General features: G+C 39.7%; 1 protein-coding gene across 33 annotated transcripts in view; it reads left to right on the top strand.

Annotated features, from left to right (window-relative positions):
• Positions 1 to 25378, top strand: part of sorbs1 (sorbin and SH3 domain containing 1) — a 202451-nt gene that overhangs the window by 134462 nt on the left and 42611 nt on the right. For 24 of the 33 annotated variants that reach the window (XM_012966789.3, XM_012966790.3, XM_031906746.1 and 21 more), the window contains 9 exons: positions 848 to 1630; positions 3703 to 4053; positions 5348 to 5486; positions 6891 to 6920; positions 9973 to 10145; positions 10631 to 10694; positions 17498 to 17551; positions 18069 to 18198; positions 21143 to 21257. In XM_012966789.3, coding sequence (XP_012822243.2) covers positions 848 to 1630; positions 3703 to 4053; positions 5348 to 5486; positions 6891 to 6920; positions 9973 to 10145; positions 10631 to 10694; positions 17498 to 17551; positions 18069 to 18198; positions 21143 to 21257 — 1839 coding nt within the window. The remainder of the gene's footprint in view (positions 1 to 847; positions 1631 to 3702; positions 4054 to 5347; positions 5487 to 6890; positions 6921 to 9972; positions 10146 to 10630; positions 10695 to 17497; positions 17552 to 18068; positions 18199 to 21142; positions 21258 to 25378) is intronic. The other 9 variants (XM_012966810.3, XM_031906758.1, XM_031906757.1 and 6 more) reach the window with 4 other exon arrangements.

Below are 25378 nucleotides of genomic sequence, written 5' to 3'. Positions count from 1 at the left end.
GTTCGGTGCATCCCCATTACTTATTCTGCAGACTAACTATTATGCCTATTTGGAATGCCATATATAGTGTACATTGCATCTAGGCAACTATGTTAATGTCTTTATTAATGTCTGCAAAGGTATCATCAAACATTTCCAGTCCTGTATATCAGGTGATTTTATATTTGCAAGTGTATTCAATAATGCCCTGCCAGGTGGGATCAGCAACTAAGCTATGACTAAGGAAAGGAAAGAGAGGGTGTTTGGCTCAGGCATGTTGTTTGTGTGAAATGTGAAACAGGGTACAGCTGTCTGGGATTTGAGATATGGACATACTTGGCGATATCACCCAGGGCAGTGTGCCTAGTGCTTCCTCGTCTGGGGTGCCACTGGCTATATTCCATGTGTAACAGAAGATTTAGAGCATAGAGCATGAGCACAGGCATAGCTCTGTGTACAGCCCCTTTATGAGAGGGTATGAGAGGGGGCCCTAGGCATGGAAAAGGGAGGCTGTGCTGTTTATTCAGGAAAGGGCCGTGAAGGGACAACAAGTGATGTCAGACCACCACCCTTCAGATGAAAGGTTCCCTGTTTTATAGAGATTTTTTACAGTATATGTCAGCTTTATCTTGTTTGTTTCAGTGCAAAAATCATATTACTGCTGCTCTAAACAGAATTCCTTTACACTACTCTTTTTTCCAATCTAATTAGACTGAAAAGAATTTGCTGCCAGTTTCATTCCATTTCCATTCATTTTTTTTCCTTTCTTGCAGTACAATGCCAGTTTCTCATTTGATCCATTACTCATTTGTTGACCGTTCTTCCTTTTCCCCCCCCTTTTTTTCATATTCTGTTTTAATCCAACCAGAAAACTCATCCGCCCCCAGTCCCACCTCCTCCCAAAGAGGAGAGCTTTGCATGGCGACCAAATACTAACACTAAACTCTCTTACTTAAAACCTGTGCCTATCTTGGACTGTATTTACCTGAGTTCTCCCAAGCCCTACGTGCCATATGCTGCATCATGCACAAACGCAGAGCTGTCTCACCCTGCCTGTACTCTAAGTGGAACCCAGGCTATTCCGGGCGATCACACTAACACCCCAGCTTCTTCCATCCCCACTGAAGTGCAGCACACTGCTTTTAGTTCCTTGTTATCAGACACGTCACCAAAACACTGCCCCAGTGAGGCTGGCAATGTGGATAGAAGTGTTGCTGGAATGAATTCCAGTCATGAGACTAAAAAAGATAAAAAGGTCAGCAGTCTATATGTAGCTTGTTTATCTAACAGCACTGGCTCAGCTGCATCTGAAAATCCCACTGGCGTTGCACATGATAAAACAGAGAGTGCTGAATTGGAAGCTGATGTAACTAAATCACCAGCCACAAACATTGTTCCTTCGATAATAGACACCGGAAAATCCCCTCCTCCTGTCCCTCCCAGGCCATTCTTTGACCCTGTCCCAAGTAAAGATTCCGTTAGCTATGGTGACATAGACACTTTCTGGAGTCCATGTCCTCTACATCAAGATATGGGACGCACAGAGCTAGAAACACAGCATCCAGCTGGCCATGTGAAAATGACTGCAAAGGAGCCCTACTATTCATCAAAGCCACAATATCCCTTCCGGCCACAGGGATACCGCCGCATGGTACTTCTTTTCTTTATTACGTCTCATTCAGTGCTGCTCAGAACTAACTCTGTCTGTAACTATTACCTTCCTGCTGCAAGCTGATAACTCTCGGAATTCTGTACGGCTCATCCGGTGAACTGCTAACATTTTGTATTCTGTTAATTGTTATTGCTGTAACACTGCACTATTTGTTATTTCAATTTCTTATTGTTGGCTATAACTTAGCTGGAAGTGAGCCCAGTATCAGCACTGTTGTAGTGGAGCAGGAATTATAGCAGAGGGTTCCAAGGGCAACGCAAAAAGGGCTGGCTCCCACCTAAAGTCCATGGAGACTCAACATAAAACAAATATTATGATGCATACAGAGGTGTTCCAAGACAATTTCTACTTGGTCTTTTTTGTGGTTTTTGAACTATTTCACTTTTTCATTCTGCAACTCTTTGGTCTGGCATGTAAGCTGTTACCTGGTTGATAGGATTACTCTACCTAGAAAACAGTAGGTAGTTGAGATGTCAGGTAGGTTTAATTAGGAAAAACCTAACTGTATGCCTCACATTCAGATTTATGGGTGCTAGGGTCATTGACTTTTCCCGCTGAGATTACACTTCAGAATCCAGGTTAGAGAGAAGCTTTATATAAAGGCTAGATCTGTTTGGAAACCCATCATCCAGTAAGCTTTGAAATACAGAAATGCCATTTTACATAGTCATATTTAAGCAAAAAGTTACAAGTAGCTTATACTTCATGCTAAGCTGCATTAATCTATATTAGTGGCAAAACTATTCTACTGGTTGTATTTAATGTTTGGAATAGCTTTAAGAAATGATGCTCTTAGTAGCAGAAAGACATCTTATGTATAAAAACTCAGAACTTAAGCAATTAAGATAATAGATCTCATACCTGTAATTCAAAATCCACAAAAAATGAAGACCAAGTGTAAAGATGCTTAGAGTAAGCTCATATACAGTGTATTAAAAGTTAATTTAAAGGTCAGTTGCCCCCTAGCTGCACCCCCTCAGCTGCTGTTGAAATTCACCCCTTGTGCATGCTAACAGGCGGATGCTGTGTCTGTCAGTGTGCACCAAGACGTAATGGGTGGGATCAGATCTGTCTTTTTTTTACACTGGTGTACAAACACTATGGGGCACATTTACTAACCCACGAACGGGCCGAATGCGCCCGATTGCGTTTTTTCGTAATGATCGGTAATTTTGCGATTTTTTTCGGCGTCTTTACGATTTTTGCGTAAAAACGCGAGTTTTTCGGCGTCTTTACGATTTTTGCGTAAAAACGCGAGTTTTTCGGCGTCTTTACTATTTTTGCGTAAAAACGAGAGTTTTTTGTAGCCATTACGAAAGTTGCGCAAAGTCGCGATTTTTTCGTAGCGTTAAAACTTGCGCGAAACGTCGCGCCTTTTAAGTTTTAACGCTACGAAAAAGGCGCGACTTTGCGCGCAAGTGTTAACGCTACGAAAAAATCGCGACTTTGCGCAACTTTCGTAAAGACGCCGAAAAACTCGCGTTTTTACGCAAAAATCGTAAAGACGTCGAAAAACTCGCGTTTTTACGCAAAAATCGTAAAGACGCCGAAAAAATCGCAAAAAATACGAAAAAGTCGCAAAATGTTCGTTTCCAATCGGAATTTTTCCAATTCGGATTCGAAATCGTGTCTTAGTAAATCAGCCCCTATGTGTGCCACTGGCCTTATGCCACAGCAAGGGGGCTGCATATAGGAATTTTATAATCATTATGGATTTTTTACCTTTACAAATGTCATTTTGTGACAATGGGGCCCCCTAGAAAGCTTGGCCCAGCATAGTAGGAAGGGCATATGGCTGGGGAATCTGGAACACTGACTTTTTGAGTAGGATTTTTCTGGGGAATACCTGAATTTGCTGATGACCATTTTGTTTTTTTTAAGCTCCTTAGAACACAGCTATGGCATTCCTGTCTCAGTCAGAGCACCGTGTATTATATTTTATTTTATTTTATTTTTTTTTGGACATGTTACTGCACGTCACCTCACAGCTGCACTGTTTATGTACAGTGTATAAATTTCCATTCTGCGTAACAACACCTTATTTCCCACAGGATGGCACTTCAGTCACAGCTCAGCCTGAGGTTATAATAGTCCCACTCATCCAGGTTAAAGCTGAAAGAGAGCAAGAAGGCACCTCGAGCACTCCACCGCCACCTCTTGTACCTGCTGGCAAACTTTCAGCCTCCCCAGAGCCTGACACCTCCCAATTGGCTTTTCCTACACTTGATGATTTTATCCCCCCTCATCTGCAAAGGGGATCAAACCATAACCCGAGCTCTCCCACTATTTCTATACAAAACAATCAGCCACCACTCTCTCCACCACCTTTACTGCATCCTCCAGTAACGGAGGATTTGCGCAGAGTCTCGGAACCTGAAATCAGTGGAGTCATCTCACCCACAGTAAGCTGCAAATGCTCTCACCGTTTCCTATCTCTGTACTGACAGTAGGGCTTTCTTGCTAAAACACTGACAGGAATACAACCATCCTGTGATCTAGAGCATGAATAACCACCTTCATTCCAGCTCCTCTTGTAATGCATGTATTGTGAAGATGAAACAAGTTTGTTCCATAGAGGTTCAGATTCCTTCATAGACTGGATGTTTCACTTCAGGCATAACTGGGCTTTGCAGAAACATGAGCTTGTTACCCACAGCAACCAATCAGCAGTTAGCTTCTACTAGCTTTGTGCATGTAAAAAAAGGCACCTAAGTCTATTTGGTTGGTATAGGTTTAGGTGGTGGTGGCCATAGATGCAAGAAAATGGTTGGATGTTTCGGACAATATCGTCTTTGCTGTCTGACAATATTATTAACTGAATAGCCACCTTACCTACAACCATTTGATGATTAATTACTTTAATGTATCTAGATCATTATCCCATTTGATTATAATAGGTCTGTCCATACAGAATGTAAAATCTGCAAAAAAAAAATCTTTGGACGAAGAACCAGCAGATCCTTATGCAAGCAGCTCTTACTGACTTTTATTCATATGTCTATGTTTGTTTGGCCCTTGTTGGGTAAGTGCCGAGGGATCTTATATGACTGTTTAGCCCATAATCTGATGATCTGAAGAACACAATTATTGACCCTTTCCTGGCTGGATTAGGGCAAAGTCTGTCAATTCATCTTCATAACCCTGTAAGTGTTTTTGTTGGAATATTAAGACATTTGGTATAATTTCTGCCAAAACCAACCTGATCATAAAAATAAAAGCCCGTCACCATCTGAAGGCTTGTAGCCAAGACATCGTGCAATGACTATCATGACGTTTCCAGCTCTGGCAGAAAGCTGATGATAGCACACCTGTTGTACATAGTTCCACTAGCTCCCCAGGCGTCATGGTGTCTCGTCCGGAGTGACAGTGCAAAGCTTAGTTTTCTACTCGGCCCAGGGAAGCCAAGGGAAGTAATCCAGTTTCACTTGATACTGCATGTGTTTTGCATGTCTCACTACTTGCTGTTAAAGAAAACCTGTCACTGCTTTTATAAAGTAGGGAGAATCCCTTTTTAGAGTGATACTTACCACCAAGTATGAGCCTTTTGGGACTTCAGTGCTACTTTGTTTATTTTGGTGCCGAGCAGCAGAACTCTTCTAAGGAGGGAATAATATCAGTTCTCATGTTCTGATTGGGGTTTGTAGATGTTATAGCTCATATATGTACAAAAGGTCAATCACTGTGCTTTGCTTTTAGGAACCTGTGACAGATGAAGCCATAACCGCAAGCATAACCAATGATAAACTTTCTTCATTTGCACCTATTACAAAACCCTCTGTGTATCCTTCAACAACCATTGTAAACCCTACCATTGTACTCCTGCAACATAACAGAGGTAAGTGATGCATTTGTCTTTGCTTATTGGAACCTAGTTTTATTTATTGTCTCCATAATTCCTGTTAGTGGAGGGGACAGGGGCTTGTACATGCCTAGAACAAGTTAGGTTATTTGCATTACAGTTTTGCAAGAAAAAGCACATTGCCTGACTTTTTTGAACAGTGGAAGCAACCCAGAATTCAGTGCAAATGAAAGCTAGTTATTATTGTTCTAGAGTGTTGCACTGACCCTATTCTACACTATTCCCTTTGTAGTCCTTTTTAGTGTGTGAACATGTGGCTCATAGGGCTGACTGATATATGCAAAGGTTAGATGAGTTACAGATGGTGAGGCCATTCAGTGGCTGACAATAGAGGTCTGCAATTGTGTATAGCCAGGTCGAAGAATTTCGTAAAATTATTCCAAATGTCTGAATTTATACTTTTAGTAATCTCTATTCTTTGGAAAAGGCTTCGGCTAGTTCCTACAGCTGTAAATGATTCTTTGCATTTTCCAATTAAGATAATTTTTCACAGCCTGGTAAAGTTGTTTTCTGGATAATATATTACATACAGTGCATTGCAGTTCACGCATCCTTGTCATATGCCTAATTGTTGTCCATTTCACACACATTCTATTTTGGAAACACTCAGCACCTGCTCAAAATAAATGGGGGAGAAATTAAAGGGGCATCATTGTTAAGAACAATTTTTAATTCTGCAGTTTTAATTTTTGTTTTTAATTGTTGTTTGTTTTTTTAAAAAAATATTATCATTTATAAATTCTAGACCTGTTTAAAGATATCAAGTATTGATTCCCACTCCCCCCTCTGCAGCATTGACTCTGCTTCTGTTACCATGTTTAATTGACCTGCTAAACAGAGCACATACTCTCCCTTGGGTGCCTTTGGAAGGCTTATGCCCTACTTGCTCTACTGATCTGCCCTCAATCAGACTTCCGATGCTACCTGAGATAAAGTGGATTTTGGTCAGACTGGAACAACAAGCAGGGCACTGGAGACTGTATTCTCTGCATTGAAGGAAAATCTGGTGCAGCAACAGAAGCAGATGGGCAGAGGAGAACAGCGCTGATTAGGCGGGCAAAAGTTAACCCTTCATGGCTATAAAAGGGTTTTTAAATTGATAGACAAAAATACTTAGTTACACAATAACATATGCAAGAATGTGACTCAGAACAGTAACACAGGGTCTGGTTAGTTGCTTTATCACCTGATCGGCTGTGAATCCATCATTTGCACTGCCTTGCCAGCCACTGCTTTTTCTGGTATGTTTTATTATGTCACTGTCCTCTCTACAATCTCACAGCAGCTTGGGGGTGTGTTGCTTATGTTTTGTGTATGGGAGATTTGCACTTCACGTTTGATTCACACTTGTTGTTAATGCGTTTTTTCCTTTTATCACAGAACAGCAAAAACGGCTTAGTAATGCACCAGGTATGAAATTAACAGCTATCTCACGCTCATTATTTGCTTGTGCATATGAATGTATAGAAATTGGTTCTAAATCACTTTATAATAATTGTGGATATTTACGCTTCTGTCTATCCTAGCCACTCTGCTCCCATCTGGGTTAGACCTGACTGGCTTCTAGAAATTTTCAGTGTGGATAAATGATTCACCTGTTGTTAGATTTACCATCATTTCCCAAATTGGAATGGTACATATAGTTTGGGATGGAGCAAGGGGAAATGGTCAATTCAACAATATCTGGTGGGCAGAAGATTGCCCATTACTCACACACTAATTAATCTTAATCTTGTCTTTATTCTTCCATAAAAATGCAAGTTTTAAGCCCTATAATGACTAATTAGTCATCAGAACATGAAGTCCAACCAGAAGGCCTCATTCTTTTATAGTTTCTAGGGTGTTTTAGGAGGATATCCTGCACAGTCCTTTGTGCTTTTGGGGCATCTTTTATGGCCATTTCCATATATAATACCTATAACACCCAGCAGGATAAATGCAGTGGAAATGTCAAGTAAAATACCTCCCACAATACGTTGCAGGATAAATGTTGGACCAGTTTTATCCTGTATATCTAATACCCCAGAACACAGTAAGGTACAGTGGTCCTTCCATATATAAAGGCCCCAGAACACATGACAGAATAAATGCAATGCCAGCTTAATACTTGGCTTTACTGGGCAAACTATAAAAATCTGAACTGCAATCATAGAAATAGCTACAGTATTTACTACAGTTTAGTGCTATTTGGTTCATAAAGCCTTATTTACTATCTCAAGCAGCTGGACTGCCATCACTACAGACGTATTTAATGCCTTGGAAATTATAAAAGGTATTTTAATCTCTCACAGCTCTGAAACATTATATATCATATACCAGGGTGATGGAGAGAAACCATTTTGTGCCCTTGATTTTTTGGCAGTGTTTTAGCAGATATCCCCTGGTGCCAGAAATAATAATTTATAAAGTAGTAAACATCCACGATTAAATACACACATTATACAGTCCCTTTGGCATAAGTCAGAAGATAGTTATAGTTATTGCTTATTTCAGCTAAATGTCATAATCAAATGTTATCTGTTAATCATATGTTGCCCTGTCTCTAAATAAAGCTGTACTACTTTCAAAAATATTGAAAGCTTGTTAAGATTATTATGGTCAGAGTAGGGCTGTGAAAACAAAAATGCAGTTCACAGCACCCCCTGGCACTTAGAGAGAAAAAAAGTCTAAAGTATTAATTTTCTAAAGTACTCTCACACCACCCTTCAAAAATCTGAAACTACCCACTTTCCAGTAAGCACAATTCTGTGTGGGTGCTGACTGTCCCACATAAAGAAAGGGTTTTTATCTTTAAAAAGGGCTAAAATGAAAAGTTAAAGTTGTCTGTCTGTAAACCAAGCACCCCCTAGTGGTACAAAATGTTATGGCCCTAGCCAGATATATTTTAAAAAAAACACATAATGGGTTATTTACGAGTGCAAAGTGCAATTTCAAACACAATCATGTGTTTTCCATGTAATGCACAATTTTGTTTTTTTTCCAGAACCCCGGTGTTGTTGTAGTTGCAAGGCGGTGTTACACCTGACACAACTGATCTGCTGTGGCAATATTAAAATAATTGCGCTTACATTTCCCCATAAATTAGACTCAGTTGAACTCAGTTGACATAATTTCTGGTGTTCACTGCATGAGCTAATTCTTTAGATGCAAGTGCGCTTCACCTATTGATGCAGGGCGGTGTGGGAACCCTGGCAGTAGCTCCAGGGTTTCTCTGTGTCAGTAGGTGGAACTCAGCTCAGAATGGGAGGCAGGAAGGGCTAAGTGGTATCTTTACGGAGGTGCAAACAGCATGTTTTCACACAAGTACCTTTTAATGAATGGGATTTAATGTGGATCTGACTTTGGGGAAATTTGCATGAGCTCAGCTACACTTTTGGACTTAAATGAGCCCAAATTTATTGGCCCTAAAAAATAAAAGCCAGTGATAACCCACAGACCTATATCATTCAGCCAGGTTTAATCATGCTGCATCTAAATTGACCCAAACAAGAACCTATATTTATATGTAACATGTAGAATCGGTTGAACAGGTGTCTGAAATCTGAAATTAACTGACTGATAAAAAATTATTTCCCTTTCTAGGTTTACATCATTGTCCAGATAGTGTTTACATGTCATCTGTATCTTCTATACACCTTACTGTGATAAAGAGGTTTCCAATTTAAGGACCATGCGGAAACCAAGCCTTAAAGCTGGCCATACACGCATGATAATATCGTACGAAAACTCGTTTCGTACGATATTCGGTACATGTATGGCAAGTCGACCAATATCGCAGGAGGCTGCTCATATCGGTTGACTCGCCAATCAGCCAGGTTAAAAGATTTTGATCGGGCGCCATAGAAGGCGCCTGAGCAAAATCTGCCGTCAGGGCTGAATCGGCAGAAGAAGGTAGAAATCCTATTGTTTCTACCTCCTTATCTGCTGTTTCAGTCCTGAAGGTTAGTTGCGGATTTAACGATCATTCGTGCGACCGATCGCAAATCGCCATGTGTGTGTCTGTACAGGCTACTTAAGCCCAATAGGATTGTCTTGCTATCAACATGGATTTCTGCTACCCTATAAAAAACAAATGTCCTGTTGTTACAGAAGCAAATCTGTCAAACAGTATTGCTTGTTTAAAAAGTACAAGTGGGATATGACTTTTGGCCATTTGAAGCCTTCTGAAAAACAGTTTCTGCATAATGGATCCTGTACTTGTATAAGGAGTTCCAAGACTCCAAAGTACTTAGCTGCAACCTTGTACCTTTGATATGTTGGTGGAACTGAAGGGGGCAATAAATTTACTATATTAGCTAACACTCAAACTAATACATTTTTAGGAACACAGACAACTAAAAGCCTGGGAAAGGAATTCAGTATACAGTATTGTGTAATATTAATATTTTGTGCTATAAAAAGCTCACGTGAGTACAGCATTGGAAGAACCTGATTTTCATACTGACACTTTGGAAATTTCCAGACCCTGTGGTAACTAGATCTGCTGATGAGAAGCTGGAGTCATTAACTGCACAAAACAAGCAATGTCAGGATAATACTCAGAGACTGAAGCCAGCCATGGATTACACGAGAAGAGATGCCCGAAGCCCTCAGTTTCCAGAAGACTCAGTAGATGAAGTAGGCATACCCCTGCGGGTAAGGATGCCCTTCTACTTTGTGTGTGTGCACTATACTTCCCTAAACTGTATTCATGTGTGGTTACTGTAGGAGGATGTTAAATATCTGAAGGGGAGGGGTAGGTTTTTTTCGGGGAAAACAGGTATTGCGCCATACAGTAGGGTGTAGATTGTGTGTGCCCATTTATTAGGATCTGGTTGCAGATGGCATTTGCTGTATCAATTTTACTGGCTCTCTCTGTCTGTATGAAGGCAACTGTATGTATGTGAGTGGTTAGCTGTGTTGGTTACTTATCTGTATTTATCAGTTTTATTTCTAAGTGTGTTATAGGTATCTGTGTCGGTTGTTTAAAGAGAGGACCTTTAACCTGTCCCTTGCCACACCTTATAATAGAGGTGGTGATAACAAATATGTAGTTAAACTCAATATGTTGAGTGTTTCAGAAGCTTAAAACAATTGTTTTAATATTTGAAAAGGATTTATGTAGGTCATTTTTTTTGTAGAACACAGAAAGGTCAAAGGATTGGTACAAGACAATGTTCAAACAGATTCACCGGCTAAATAAAGGTAATTCTTCCTAATTCCTTATTTCAGCATTCCTTCATCTGCCTTAATCTATCTCTTGTTGTTGATGGTAACCCCTATATCAAGCAGGACCACACCTTTATCTTCTCACAAAACATATGTAATAACTCATTCCACTAGCTTGCAAATTAGAAGGACTGAGAAGACCTGTGAATCCTTCCCCCCTCCCTGCACTGTCTTTTCAAATATGCCAAAATTAAGATATGAAGGCAGCCACAGTACTAGGGTTCCAATATAACTGCTTATTCAAACATTGGGGTTCTCCAAAGTGGTACTCTAATAGACATAGATAAAACACAGTTACCGGTTTTGTGCATTTGATATATCCATGAATAGTCTGCGTAAACCTGAATATGATCATATGCAATACATTATTACCTAGTGTATATTAAAAGGAAGCTTGGCAAAGGCTGACAGTGACAATTACAGAACTAGTTAGGGTCTATGTGCATGTTTATTCCTCTATAAATACACCAAACAGTGCTTTGATTCTGTTTCTTTCCTTTAATCTCAAGCTATGTTCCATTCCTGTATATATGACACACATCTCCAGAGGGAAGACATCATTTCTGATATTCCCTGATTAATCAAACCTGACAGTTACAGAAACATTTAATTGTGTTAATTTTTGCTCGCACATTGTTTTTTTTTCTTATTGATTTTCACTAAACTGTAAAGTAGGGTGATATTGCTTGTGACAAAAAGATTTCCCCACATCTGCATATTTACCATTTCATTTCTGGGCAGACACTTAACTAGATGTTTCTGGTTACAGCATAGCACAGCTATATATTTGGCTCCCCATAAAAAGAAAAACATTTATCTAACATGATCAGGCTAATAGAAAGATCCATTATACTGTATGGTCACAAATATCTAGACCAGTGCTGTCCAACTTCTACGGTGCCGAGGGCCGGAATTTCTCTAGCATACATGGTGGAGGGCCAGTAATGGAAGCCAGTTTGACCACTCCCCTTTTTGAAACCACACCCACTTCAAACCACACCTATTTTATCACAATGGTGGTAGCACAGCAAAATCCCAAATGCTTGGTCCTTACTGTGGGGATATCAACCATCATTCATATGTGAAAGAATTATGTCATATTAAGATATACCCTTAAATTCCATATGCCTCCTCCTCCCCTGTGGATAGCAGAGCAACCCCCAGTACATAATTACACACCTTTGGGACCATTTAATGGCTATTTCCAACTGCTAACAAACTCCCACAACAAACCCCTGCCAGGTTCACCTCCCACAAGCAGCATAGGGCAAGCAGAGTATGGCACACACAGGCAGCACTCTGCCTGTCCTATGCTGTCTGTGTGTGCCATACTCTGCCTGCCCTACCCTGACTGTGTGTGCCATACTCTGCCTTCCCTACCCTTCCTGTGTGTGCCATACTCTGCCTGCCCTACCCTGACTGTGTGTGCGCCAAACTCTGCCTTCCCTACCCTGACTGTGTGTGCCATGCTATAGCTGCCCTACCCTGACTGTGTGTGCCATACTCTGCCTGCCCTACCCTGACTGTGTGTGCCATACTCTGCTTGCCCTACCCTGACTGTGTGTGCCATACTCTGCCTGCCCTACCCTGACTGTGTGTGCCATACTCTGCCTGCCCTACCCTGACTGTGTGTGCCATACTCTGCCTGCCCTACCCTGACTGTGTGTGCCATACTCTGCCTGCCCTATCCTGACTGTGTGTGCCATACTATGCCTGCCCTACCCTGACTGTGTGTGCCATACTCTGCCTGCCCTATCCTGACTGTGTGTGCCATACTCTGCCTGCCCTACCCTGACTGTGTGTGCCATACTCTGCCTGCCCTATCCTGACTGTGTGTGCCATACTCTGCCTGCCCTACCCTGACTGTGTGTGCCATACTATGCCTGCCCTACCCTGACTGTGTGTGCCATACTCTGCTTGCCCTACCCTTCCTGTGTGTGCCATACTCTGCCTGCCCTACCCTTCCTGTGTGTGCCATACCCTCCCTGACCTATGCTGCCTGTGTGTGCCATACCCTCCCTGACCTATGCTGCCTGTGTGTGCCATACTCTACCTGCCCTATGCTGGCTGTATGTGCCATACTCTGCCTACAGTACTTATGTCTGAGGTGTGAAGAAGTGAACAATGGGAGTGATACAGCCTGAGCCTGAGGTGGGAACACTGCAGGGGGGAACAATGCAGAAACTAAAAGGTGTGAAAAACACAGGGGATTACATATTTAAACAATACAGAGGGATTACAGCCTGAATCTGAGGTGAGAACCATGCAGGGGGCCAGTTAATCTCAGTACTGATACCATTTAATGCTTACTCAAAGGTAAGCCATCAAAGCAGCCAGACAGGTGGGGGGCCACACAGAGGGGGGTCGCGGGCCGCATGCGGCCCGCGGGCCGCCAGTTGGACAGCACTGATCTAGACAATACCCCAGACCAAGGGTATTAATATGAAGTCGGTCCTTCCTTTGCTGCTATAACAGACTCTACTCTTCTAGGAGTGATTTTCACTAGATTTTTAATATTGTTGGTGATATTTGCTTCTATTTAGCCACAAGATCATTAGTGACGTTGGGCACTGATGTTTTGAATCAAGCTTGGTTTGCAGTTGGTTTCCTAATTCATTGGGTTACAGTCAGGGCTCTGTGCAGGCTAGATGTGCCAAAGCCCTGACCAGAATTGAACTTTCACACCCATCTCAGCTAACCTATTATGTACAGACCTTGCTTTGTGCATGAGGAAATTATTGTGTATTTTTTTTATTTTATCTTAGATAGTATCAAGTACATGGCACTGTTTTATTATTACAGAGAAAAAAGAAATACCATTTAAAAATTACATTTATTTGATTAAAATTGAGTCTGTGGGAGATGGCCTTCCCATAAGTCTGAGCTTTTTGGATAATGGGTTTCTGGGTAATGGATCCTACACTAGTACTACTTATAGGAGTTTCCAGATGTTTTACACACTGAAGGGCTTATAACTTACACAGCATATGCAGTGGAAACAAGTCAATCATTCTGCTGGTGGGACTTGTACTGAATGTATTGTAACATAGGTAAAGAAAACACATTTAGGAGCTACAGAGGTTTATTTAAAAGTCTAACAGCCTTTGTTTTTGTAAATGCAGTGATGAATCTTTTCAGAGTTGGTTAGTTGTTCATTATTATTCATTCCTATCCCTTGTGTCACAGCCTTAACGCATAGTTGAAGAACGGAGGCTGCCTGAACCACACCCAGTTAGCATGTCTAGGATGAGATTCAAAAAAGAGCCCTAAGTAGCCCTTCATAGACCCTATAAAATAATGAATGGTTATGGCATCTTTAGCAGCCCCTCTCGCATTTGCTGAAATATACAAATTTCCAGTCAGTGCCTGCCAGTTAGCATTGTGAACGTATGAAGCTGTGCTGTGCTGAAAAGTAATAATATCACTGGACAGTTTAGGATCGGTGCTGTTGGGAATATCATACAACTTTTCATCAACATTGTGCATAGTACACTCATTGATGATAAATATCAGTGTAAATTAGACAAGGACTCCAGATGTTCAACTCAACCACTAGCACACTCCCACATACAAAAATGACAAATGAATGTCTAAAACTTGCCCACATTTTATGTACATATTGATAAATTCCCTATCTGTTCCTTTTCTTTTTCTTTTTTTAAATCTGATTAGACTTTCCAGAAGAAAACCCTTATTTTCCCACTTATATATTTCCTGAGCTCCCTGAGGCCAAACCCAAGATAAAAGGTACCTCTTGGACTTGTCCTGGTGCATTTATAATCTTCCCTTTATTTTTATTTACTTTCCGGCAACCTCCAAAATTTTTAATTTTTACCTGAAAGTAAATTGTAGTTTTTGAATTGCTTTATGAACTGTAACCTATTAATATTTACATTATGAGTGGCTCAGCTTTGGTGATTTGATGTGTTCAGTGTAGACTTGCAGCTAAATGTAGACATTCTTAAAGTTCACTGCTTTTTTTTGCTGCAGAACCCAATCCTTACACTCCTACATACCAGTTTCCTGTCTCCACTCCTAGCCCTAGCTCTGAAGGTACTGTTATTGAAAGGATGTAGATAATCTTTTCTGCACAAACATTGCCTTGACTGTTGGATTTTCCACTCCCAAATCTGTAACCAGTTTGTCTTTACCATGTTTGATGTAACAGTTGGGTGGGGTGTATTTGCAGTGATGCTTTTAGCTTGTCTGCTAGTGTGCAGTGGTTGCCCAAAAACCCTGTATAACATGGTGGAAAACCCCATGGCTTCTCAACTGCTATTGAAGGTCTCCAAGTGTCTGGAAGGATTTGGGTTGAACATTAGTTGTTGTGCCACAGTTTGGTCATCTGGGCTTTGTGGGCATACTGTATTCATGTTTTGGCAGTTACCATTGAGTGGCTTTTTATGTGTATATATAGCAAATTATTTGCTGTTGCAAATATTTTCAGTTCTTAACAAATTAGAACAAATTAGTGAAAGTGCAACAAGTGTTGGTGGCCATACACGGACAGATTTTAAGCTGCTGATTTGGGTCCTTCAGTCCCATATATGGGGCATTGTGTCGGGCCTACCCCACTGATATCTGAGCAGCTTGCACTATATATTTGAAATCCCTGTAGTCTGTAACCGTAATATTTTGTATGTGTTGGAAAAAAAATGCTTTTAGCCCTGCATCTGTCACTTTCTGTGCATTCTGCCTCTGGCTTGTGTGCTCGAATCAAAAGGAACATAGCAGCCAGTGTTGCTCCCGAGAATCTCTTTCCCCTATCCCAAAATGTACTTTTTGTCTCTGTGAGAGAGAAAATAACAGTGGAGTGTAAAGAGTGCAGTATACACTGGTACAGAAAGGGGCGGTATATAGAAGGTGAGTATCATAAGTTGGATTTTGTGTGTTTCACTGATGTTCGCTGCTATTGGAAAACACAGCAAGAAGTGCAAATAAACATTTTTTGGAGCAGCCTGAGAAGAATAATATAGAGAAATGGAATGCTTTCATCTATTGATATTCCTGAATGTCGGCACTCATCTGTAGTAGAACAAACAGATCCATGTGTGTTCCAAAGTTGCAAAGAACAACCATATTCACAGGGCTTTTAAATGTACTTTTATTTGAGGGATTGTCATTTTGACTGGGTCCCCAGCCTTTGTTAAAATGAAATCCAAACATATACAGTGTCCTAAAAACAAAGATATATCAGCTATATATTTCAAGGAAACTTTAGGTTTGTGTACATTTTTCTTTAAAAGTTCGATTTTTTACATCTGCCATACTGCGTACTCTTTGAAACAGTGTTTCACCCAGTGGCCAGATTGTCATACTAAATTATAGGATGCTTGACTTCATGAAACACTAATTGTCGATTTATGATGAATGTTTGCCAGGTATTATAAATCACAACAACCAATCAAATTTTAGTTTTTAGTGGTGTTATAATCAGACTTGTGACTAGTTGCTAAGGGTTATTACCCCTGTCATTACATATCTTTCAGTATTAGACTCATAGTAACATAGTAACATAGTAAGTTGGGTTGAAAAAAGACATACGTCCATCAAGTTCAACCATAATGCCTATATATAACCTGCCTAACTACTAGTTGATCCAGAGGAAGGCAAAAAACCCCATCTGAAGCCTCTCTAATTTGCCGCAGAGGGGAAAAAATTCCTTCCTGACTCCAAGATGGCAATCGGACCAGTCCCTGGATCAACTAGTACTAAGAGCTATCTCCCATAACCTTGTATTCCCTCACTTGCTAAGAATCCATCCAGCCCCTTCTTAAAGTTATATAATGTATCAGCCAGCACGACTGATTCGGGGAGGGAATTCCAGAACTTCACAGCTCTCACTGTAAAAAATCCTTTCCGAATGTTTAAATGGAACCTCCCTTCTTCTAAACGAAGTGGGTGCCCTCGTGTCCGTTGGAAGGACCTACTGGTGAATAAAACATTAGAAAGGTTATTATATGATCCCGAGAGTATCCATTAAAATACTGATATGATTTCAAAATCCATAACTGTTCAATATGTTTTTGTTGCAAATAAATTTGACATGTATTGCATTCTTAATTAATATTGGAGTTAGAATGGCAACTTTCTAATGGTCTGAAACCACCAAGGAAAATTCACCCCAGCAGGTGCCTTGGACCTGGAGGCAAAGAACTGGAAGGCATAAGCAAATACTGTTTCTAAGTGTAAATCATTTTACAGATAAACTTTAAACCCATAGATACACAAAAATGTTTAAATAATGTATACTTGAAAGTATCACATTTTCATAAAAAAAAATTAAAAACAGGTTTTAAGGTACAGATCACTTTGAAATCAATGTAACATTATATAACACTATTATATTACACTAAGAAGCAAGAATTAATGGGAATAATTGATAATCGTGGTAGATCAAGAACTCCTTGTTGCAGTCTCTTATAGGGTAGTTTTACTCAAGTCAAGCAAATCTACATATTCACATGGCATCATGGAATCTAAAGCTGCATGCCTTGGAAGCCAGTAATGAGGTCCACCAAAGTGGGACCCCACTTGTAGAAGATGCTACATGTAAAAAGTATAACATCAGAGTACTACTTCAAAAATTAGCACCATAGCATAACCTTAGGGCCTTTACACTACTCTGTGTGCTTAGAAGTTCAATTTAGCGTTACAGAGAGCCCATTGTGTGGTGATTGGTTTTGTTATATCTGCCTTTGCAGTGCTACTTGCCTTCTAATTATCTAGTACTCCGCCAAACCCAGAGCATCTTTTTCAATGTTATGTTTCTCTTTCAGATGATGAGTCAGACTCCTACCCATCCTATGGGCGCCATTCATATTTGGAGGATGGTGAGTTAATCAGGTTTCAATGCTAAAGCTAATCTGTTTCAGGGAAAATCTGTGTATTTGCCAAGATCATGCTCTCTAAACTTTTATTTAAAGCCCTATTAATATGATATTTTGGCTATTTCTATATGCTACATACAAATTATAAATTCTTAAAAATACATTATACATTTCTAAATTAAAAGGAAAATTTAAGGCTCTGTTCTATTTAATAATAGCACATGAGATTAAACTAAAGGTTGCCGTACATCTTGAGATTCTTCTGTTTGGTGAGGTTTTGCACTGATTTGGTCATATTGGGCCAATAATTTGTGATCTTGGTCTGGGCCAAGTCAGCAGCTTTATTGCCACCTTATCCTCCTCTTGCTTAAATATGCAAAGCATTTATAGGAGAGAGAAAATTGTTTAGTTACACTTCCTTCCCGTGTGCATTAAAGTGTAATAAAATGTGCATGCAGATCTGCTTCCCCTCTCTGTGATGCCTTGTCTCCACAATATCAACCGCAATACCTCTTTCCAGCCAAACCACAAGCTGGGGTGCCTCGTTCCAAGAGCGAGATGGATAATATTGATATTGATCAGAACATGCGGAGATCGGTCACTCTGCCTTTGCCAGCACGCTCCTCTTCCTTGAAACCAAGCCATGAAAGGTAAGTTATTACTGACAGCTGTTTTATAGTGCAAATTCTGGTGATTATTTTCAAATATTGGGAACTTATGACACTCATAGCACATATGGCTCTTAGTTTCCTAGATGTCCATGTGTCATGCTGCATTTCCTTGAGCATTTTTAAAGAGCTACTATACCTTTGGGCATGTGTTTATCATTTGTTCAAGGAAATTATATATGTTTGCAGTTTTTGGATGGATCCAAGTGAAATAAACCTACTTTAGCCAAGAATGTGTGGATTATTGTGTGCCAGATTTTATTGCAAACCATATTGCAAGTGGCTGCAGATCTATTAGTTTATAGAAAACTGTGTTTGTGGCTCTTTGGATAATATATTCGAAAAAAATCCATAACGTAAATGCAAAATCAGTATTCAGTTGCTAAAAATTACATTCTATATAAGCATAATCTTTAGCTTCATGCATGTTTTCCAGTGAGCAGTCAGAGTCATGGGAGAAATTGAATCTGAGGGTTTAGTAGGGGTCATGCATATATTATGTATACATATACAAACTGAATCCAGAACGCCGGTGCATGTCTTTGCACCCCACATGGAAGCACAAACCAGCACTTATGGGTACTAAGCATTGGGCAGGGTGTGCAGAAAACATGCCAGTTTGCACTACCAAGTTTTACATACCTCACAACTGTTCCGATTTTGACAGCTCAGCCCACAGTCCTGGATTCTTTTGAAAAGGCCCTCATTTCCTTTGATCTCCTGCACTTAATGCTAAAAAAGATACAAAGTTTCTTAAACTTAATTAAATAAGTAGCTTTTGGCAGAGAGCTAAAAATTAACAAACTACACCTGCACTCAGATATAAAACAGGTCTCTTGGGGGAACTGAGACTTGCAGCTTAAAGTGCAAATGGCATCACTGTAATAACTCCTAAATCAAGACCCCAGAAATGTGTTCGAACTTTAAATAACCTGACAAATTTTGTAAAATGGGAGTGGTATTGATGGGGGTGTGGTCGCAAAATTGGGCGTGGTCAAAAAATTGCCGCAGGTAGCACACCATTTCTTTTTGTCCCTCTTTGCATTTTTCAAATGTTGGTAGGTATGCAAGTGCTGTGTAAATGAGCCCACTTCTTGTTCTTTCCTAGCCCATTTTAAGTGACCTCTATTCAGTTAATTATTAAACTACAACAATCTTTGTATCCGGTCCTGTTTCTAGCATCAGATTTTCTGTGAAGTCTGGCTACATACGCACAACTGTTTAATCATGCATTTGCCATGGGGACCAGTTTTATGTGTTCCACTAGTGCTCTGCAAGCATAAAAGGGATATTGTCATCATGTAATTACATTCTTTAGTATAGTGTCAAGTGCTTGAATCAGTGATTGAGGGCAATAGAGAGCAATTTGAGCATTTCTGCCTTGTGTGTTTGGGCTACTAAAAATGCAGTAGAAGGCTGCTCTATATTCCACTGCCCTTGGAGGTTCAAACATCATCTGTCTTTTGTTAAAAAGATAAGTGGCTCTCTATACTTTGCTAAGCTTCTCTTATCTCTTTCGCCCTCAATTTTAAATCAGCGACAGACATCTCTAATATAAATGCAGATTAAACAGTAATTGATTCTCCTTTACCTATGGGGGAGGATGCAGGCCTCAATGCTAAGTTCATCTAGAATATGTGCATGGGTTATGTTATGCAGAAGGGTTATGTTGTTTGCCAGAAAGTTAATATAAATAGTGGTACAAGTTCTAGAAAATGCATTCCTCTATGGAAGCTTTAAAGGAACAGTAACACCACAAAATGTGTTTAAAGTAATTAAAATAGAATTCACTAATGCTACTATTGTATATATTACATTATATTACACTGCTGTGTAGCAATTTAGGAATTTGAAGTAGGACTAAGCAGCACTGGTTAGATCGCAGATAAACTCTTTAAAATATGAAAGTGTTCTACAGAGCTTATCTGTTATCTTCTATTTAACCTGAGCTTTTTCTACTTTAGCTGGCTGCCCCCATGGCTACACAGCACTTACTTATATAACCTATAGTAGTGTTTTTGTAAAGTTAGCCAAGTGCAGGGCATCAGTATATTCTAATTACTTTAAACCACTTTCATTTTTTAGTGTTTGTATTCCTTTAAAAGAGATAACATTTTTTTAGAAGCAATGACAGTATTCATTCAACTAATTTAATTAGGTCCGTGTGCCCACAGGAGTAGGCAAAAAACGGCGGGTATGAACACACAGGGCAGAATTAAATCTAAGCATTTATGTGTAGAACTGAACTTTAAGGCAGCTGCTTAATCAGATTCCAATGCATGTGTATCCTTACAGGAGTAGCTTGTTGTACTACCACTCCCATCAACCTCTGTGACATCCTCCAGCGGCTGGAGAGCTGTAGGATAGTCATATCTAGTAATAAAAAAGTTTAATATTGTTTTGACATTAACCGAGAGTTTACTGGACAAGCCAAGGTCTCTCTTGTGCTCCTGATGGTCAGTGCCATAAAATGATGACTTGTGTACACAGGTATACAGACCCTGATACATACACTGTGCCACAAATACTTGTGGAGCAGAGTTGGGAGTAATAACACAACCAGGCACACACTGGGTTAAGTCCAGCTCAGCTCCTCCTTCTCTTTATCAAGTTAATTCTATCCAGGGACTGAAACAAGACACATCTGTATATCTTCTGCGCTCTGACAGAGAATTAGAAATAATTCAATATGTTCTCTAGGAAACCAAAAACTCAGTTCTATTTCTGTACTTGCGATACGCAGGGAAACTGCCAGGGGAGAAAAAAAAAAGAGGCATAAAATGCTCCCAATCTCCGGCAAATTTCCTGTTTAGAGATGAAAATGCCTGGACGGAGGATTAGTAACTCTGGAGCGTTTCCATCCAAAACATGCGTTTCCCTGGTAACAAGGAGGCAGGCTCATGTTAATTGGTTTCCTTGTCCTCAGGAATGACTGGGATCCCCCAGACAAAAAGGTCGACACCAGAAAATACCGAGCCGAGCCAAGAAGCATTCATGAGTATCAGCCTGGGAAATCCTCAGCCCTTGCCAATGAGAAGATGGTAATGTATTTAAATACTGGTCTCTGAATTCCAGCAGCTTAACGTGTCTGTGCAATTCTTGGTTGATGCAATCCTGTTACTAACAACGAGTTCACTAGTACAGATAAACACGAGGAAAGGAAGGGAAGGACTATGGATAGAAATGTGTAAGTACTGGATGTTTTATAACTTGGACAAAACCCTTCTGGAGTTAGAATACTTTATATATGAGGGATGCCCAGGTCCTAGTCGTTCTATACTTGTTCTCACGGCATGTAAAAACCTGAATGTACTGAGCATGACATGCCTAATCTAGATAATTCCGCAGATGGGTCTTATCCGCTTGTGAACTGCAGAGCAGCACCTAATAGTTAATCTTATGGTGTCAGAGTCGGCATGGAGATGGAAGAACAGCTTTTCTGTGGCACTGTAAGATTTCATTGTACGGAACTTTCTCTGTAAATGTCCTTGAACAGTTTTCATAACTGGGAACTGAGTCTGCAGCTTCAAAAAGCATTAATTACATGGAGGGAATCTACCTGTTTTATATGTTGCATTTTAATTTTCTTTTGTTGCTACTGCAAACCATGTTTCATTTAATTTACTGTGTGTCTATGGCTCATTGTATATACCTAATGCTTCATAGATCTAAATTAGGATTACTCTGTGTATTAACTGTTGATTTGTGTCTGACTTACATTGCTGCTGTGACGAAAATTCCTGCCGTAATTTGCTTAGACTGCTGCTGGATCAATGAGCTTGCTGTTTTGTCTTGCCAGTTCCTCGAAAGTGTTAACTCTCTCTTACCGCCCTGTTTTCCATGACAGAGTTTAACTCTTGTTTTTCTGTCCTTTGTGTGGAAGGAAAACTTGGAGCCAAGCCTTCTAAGCAGCATCTGTGTGATGTCAGTGAATTCCTTTCCATTTCCCTGTTGTATTGAAATGCCTAATCCTTTCACTGTTAGGTTTGTAAAAACAGAATTACCTTTTATTGAATTGCACAAGGAAACTTTGCAACTAGTTCCTGTGTTATTGTTGGGCAGGTGTCTAGCGTAACTGATACAAGATCTTTACGTACACAGTAGAATGCATTGTACCATTATGTATCTGTGTTACAGAGACTGGTATTGACATCGGGATTTTTTGGAAACTTGCTAAGAAGCATATAATATATATTGGTAACACTGAGGGTGTTTTTCATTCATTTGACTGGAGTGATTCTCTTCCTTTGCTTGCTTTCTAAAATTGCCTTACCTGTTATTATTGCCATAACATCAGATTAAGTTTTTAAAAATTGTTTAATATTTTAATAAATTCAGCAAAAGATATGTTAACTAAACCAATAATAGCACTGTGAGAAAAAAGATATGACTATTTAATATGCACACATTGTTTTTCAAGTTGTCAGTGAAGTGTTGCCTCCCACCCCACCCAGAGCCCTTCTTGCCCCAGGGAATGCTGGGTATAGTAGGAACAGAGGCCAATGGTTCTTTTTCTCAGGGAAACTGCCATGACATGTTAAAGTCTGGGCATGTGTGCTACAAAGGGCTGCATACCACGCACAAGCCTGTCAGGCTGAGAGAAAGTAAATCATTCTGTAGCCAGTGAACCCCTAGGGGTAAAGCATAATTATTCTTTAAAAAATGTAAAAAAAAAAAAAAAGTTAGGGTCCTAAGCTCTTCTGTTCTGACCTAGTTCTGTTTACAAAAATGACACCTATTTACCTTTCACAATCCCAAAAAGCATTGAGTAAGGGCAGTAGGTGCTGCTGAGACATAGTTATAGCAACTGTGATGCCTGAAAAATACATTACAAATGAAGCAGATCATAATATATAAATATCCTATAGGAACTGTAAAATAGGGTGACCAGATTAAATGAATAAGATCCTAATACTATAAGAACTATAAAAAAAAAATGAGGGACACATATAATCAAAAATGTGTTGCAGGACATCACTAATTGCAGCCTGGTTAACTGGATTTTCTGTCTCTGAATTTTCAAGTGATCTGGTCACCCTACTATAAATGTAAGCTGTAAATAAACTTACATAGAGGTGCAGTGCTGTAAGTGTCCTCACTGCTACACTGTCAGAAGGCACCAGGGGAGATGTTCAATCGTTCTCTGGGCACATCAGCAGGAAGGGATAGCTAGAATTATTACCAGCCAGGTGCAGCCCGTAGCCCTATATTAACTTGCCAGTTATTAAAGGACTCTTTGTAAGAATACCCTGCAGAAAGGAAGGCAGATATAAATAATTCAATAACTATGGACATTGTGCACTCACTGTATATAAGGAGCCATAGCTATGGATGTCTAACCTGCAAACTCTAGTTTTCAGCACTAACACTCCGTGCATTCATCAGTCAGCATACAAGAGCTTTACTGAGTCACTGACACAATCACACAAACTGTATTGCTTTACTGTGTCACTGGCAAAAAAATCATACAAACTGTATTGCCTAACAGGGTCACTGGTGAAAAATCATACAAACTCTGTTGACTTATTTTGTCACTAACAAAAAGTCATAGCCAAGTCAGACAGTTTATTTGTCAGTTTTGGCAATTTGGCAAAGTTTATTTTAATTTGGTGTTAATTCAACACTGCAAAACATATCAATATAATTTTACACAATGGTGATCTCCAAAAATATAAACTAAGGTATTTTCCCCCATATATATGATAATATATTTTCTCTGTTTGGTATGTGTTTCTCATGTCTAGTCTTGTAACAACCATTTATTTTATTATTATCTTTGTTTTATTTATATTTGACATCGCTCTAAAATAGAAGCAAAAGTGTTATTGCGTGTCTCACATGCCAACTAGGCAAACAATATTTATTTAGTTTGAAACGGTATCCAGTTAATTGAGTCACCACTAGATGGCAGCAAAATAAGGGTATTGCATTTGCTCATATGTTCTAGCGTTTCTCATGAACTTCTACCCGTGTATGTTTTATATCAAACATAATATAGAAAAAAATGGGGATTAGCTCATTTGCATCAGCTAAAAATGTTTATGAGGAGGGTTAAACCATTGTTAGAATTCTCAAGCATTGCCTCAAGCTCGGCCTTGTTACACTTTTTTTAAAAGTTGGAAATGCTCTAGTATCATATGGTTTCAGTGACACAGAAAGAAGCATGTTTGTTACTTATGTAGCTATGATTTACTCTTGTTTGGAAGGAAATACATCTGGGGCTTGAGGCATGATGCAAGGCCTACTTGGTTGCCCCCTCCCCCCCGCCTCCCGTTAAAACAATTCTGCCAGATTCCCTGCTAAGTACTGTAGAGTGGATATACAGAACAGAGCTTTTTATTTTAAAAAAAGATTTCCATTTCTTAATGTTGCATTCATGCACACATTCTGTAAGGAACAGAATAATAAGGGGCATATTTATAAAGGTGTGCAATGTTTTATGCAAATATTTGTATATAAAAATTCTAAATGATGCCATTATTTTACATCACTTCGGACTTGGCATAACTTATTTATGTCAATAGGACAAATAAAGGCAGGAAAGAAATTCTGGTATGAAAAGCGCTGGCTGCTCTGCTTCTTTCAAGTAAATACCAGTGTTTTACACCCAGCTTTTTCTATACTCATCCCACAGCTATAAATATCCATGGTTTTACTCAGAGTTTGAAGGTGTTAAAGTGGCAGTGTTGTTTGTATTTGAATGCTGTTTATGTACCTTTATAAATTTGCTGCTCTCTGCAGGCTTAAAGGAGAAGGAAAGGTAAAAACTAAATAAGCTTTATCAGAAAGGTCTATGTAAATACAGTCATAAGCACTCTCTTCGTAGGCCTTTATCAAAAGAAACACAGGATTTCTTGTTTCCTTTTTTGTAAAGATGTTCTTAGGGTATCTGCCTTCCTCTCTCAGAAAAATCCTTCATTCCTGGGGCCAGAGTCTGCGTAGCTCTCTCCCCTCTCCTGCTCCCCCCTCCCATAAGAATTCATAAAACTCACTCCCCCCAGGAATGTGTGATCTGAGCTATAATGGCTAGAGTGCAAGAAGGAAGCTATGAACACCAAGCTAAAATGGCAGTTGCAATCAGAGAAAGCTTCTAGGACTCTTAACGCAGGTATAATAAAGTTTTCTGTAAAATAAATATAGTGGGACTAATGTGACAAATCTA

This window comes from Xenopus tropicalis, chromosome 7 (assembly GCF_000004195.4).
Source record: "Xenopus tropicalis strain Nigerian chromosome 7, UCB_Xtro_10.0, whole genome shotgun sequence".
NCBI classification, from domain to species: domain Eukaryota; kingdom Metazoa; phylum Chordata; class Amphibia; order Anura; family Pipidae; genus Xenopus; species Xenopus tropicalis.
This window is presented reverse-complemented; position numbering and strand designations above follow the sequence as displayed.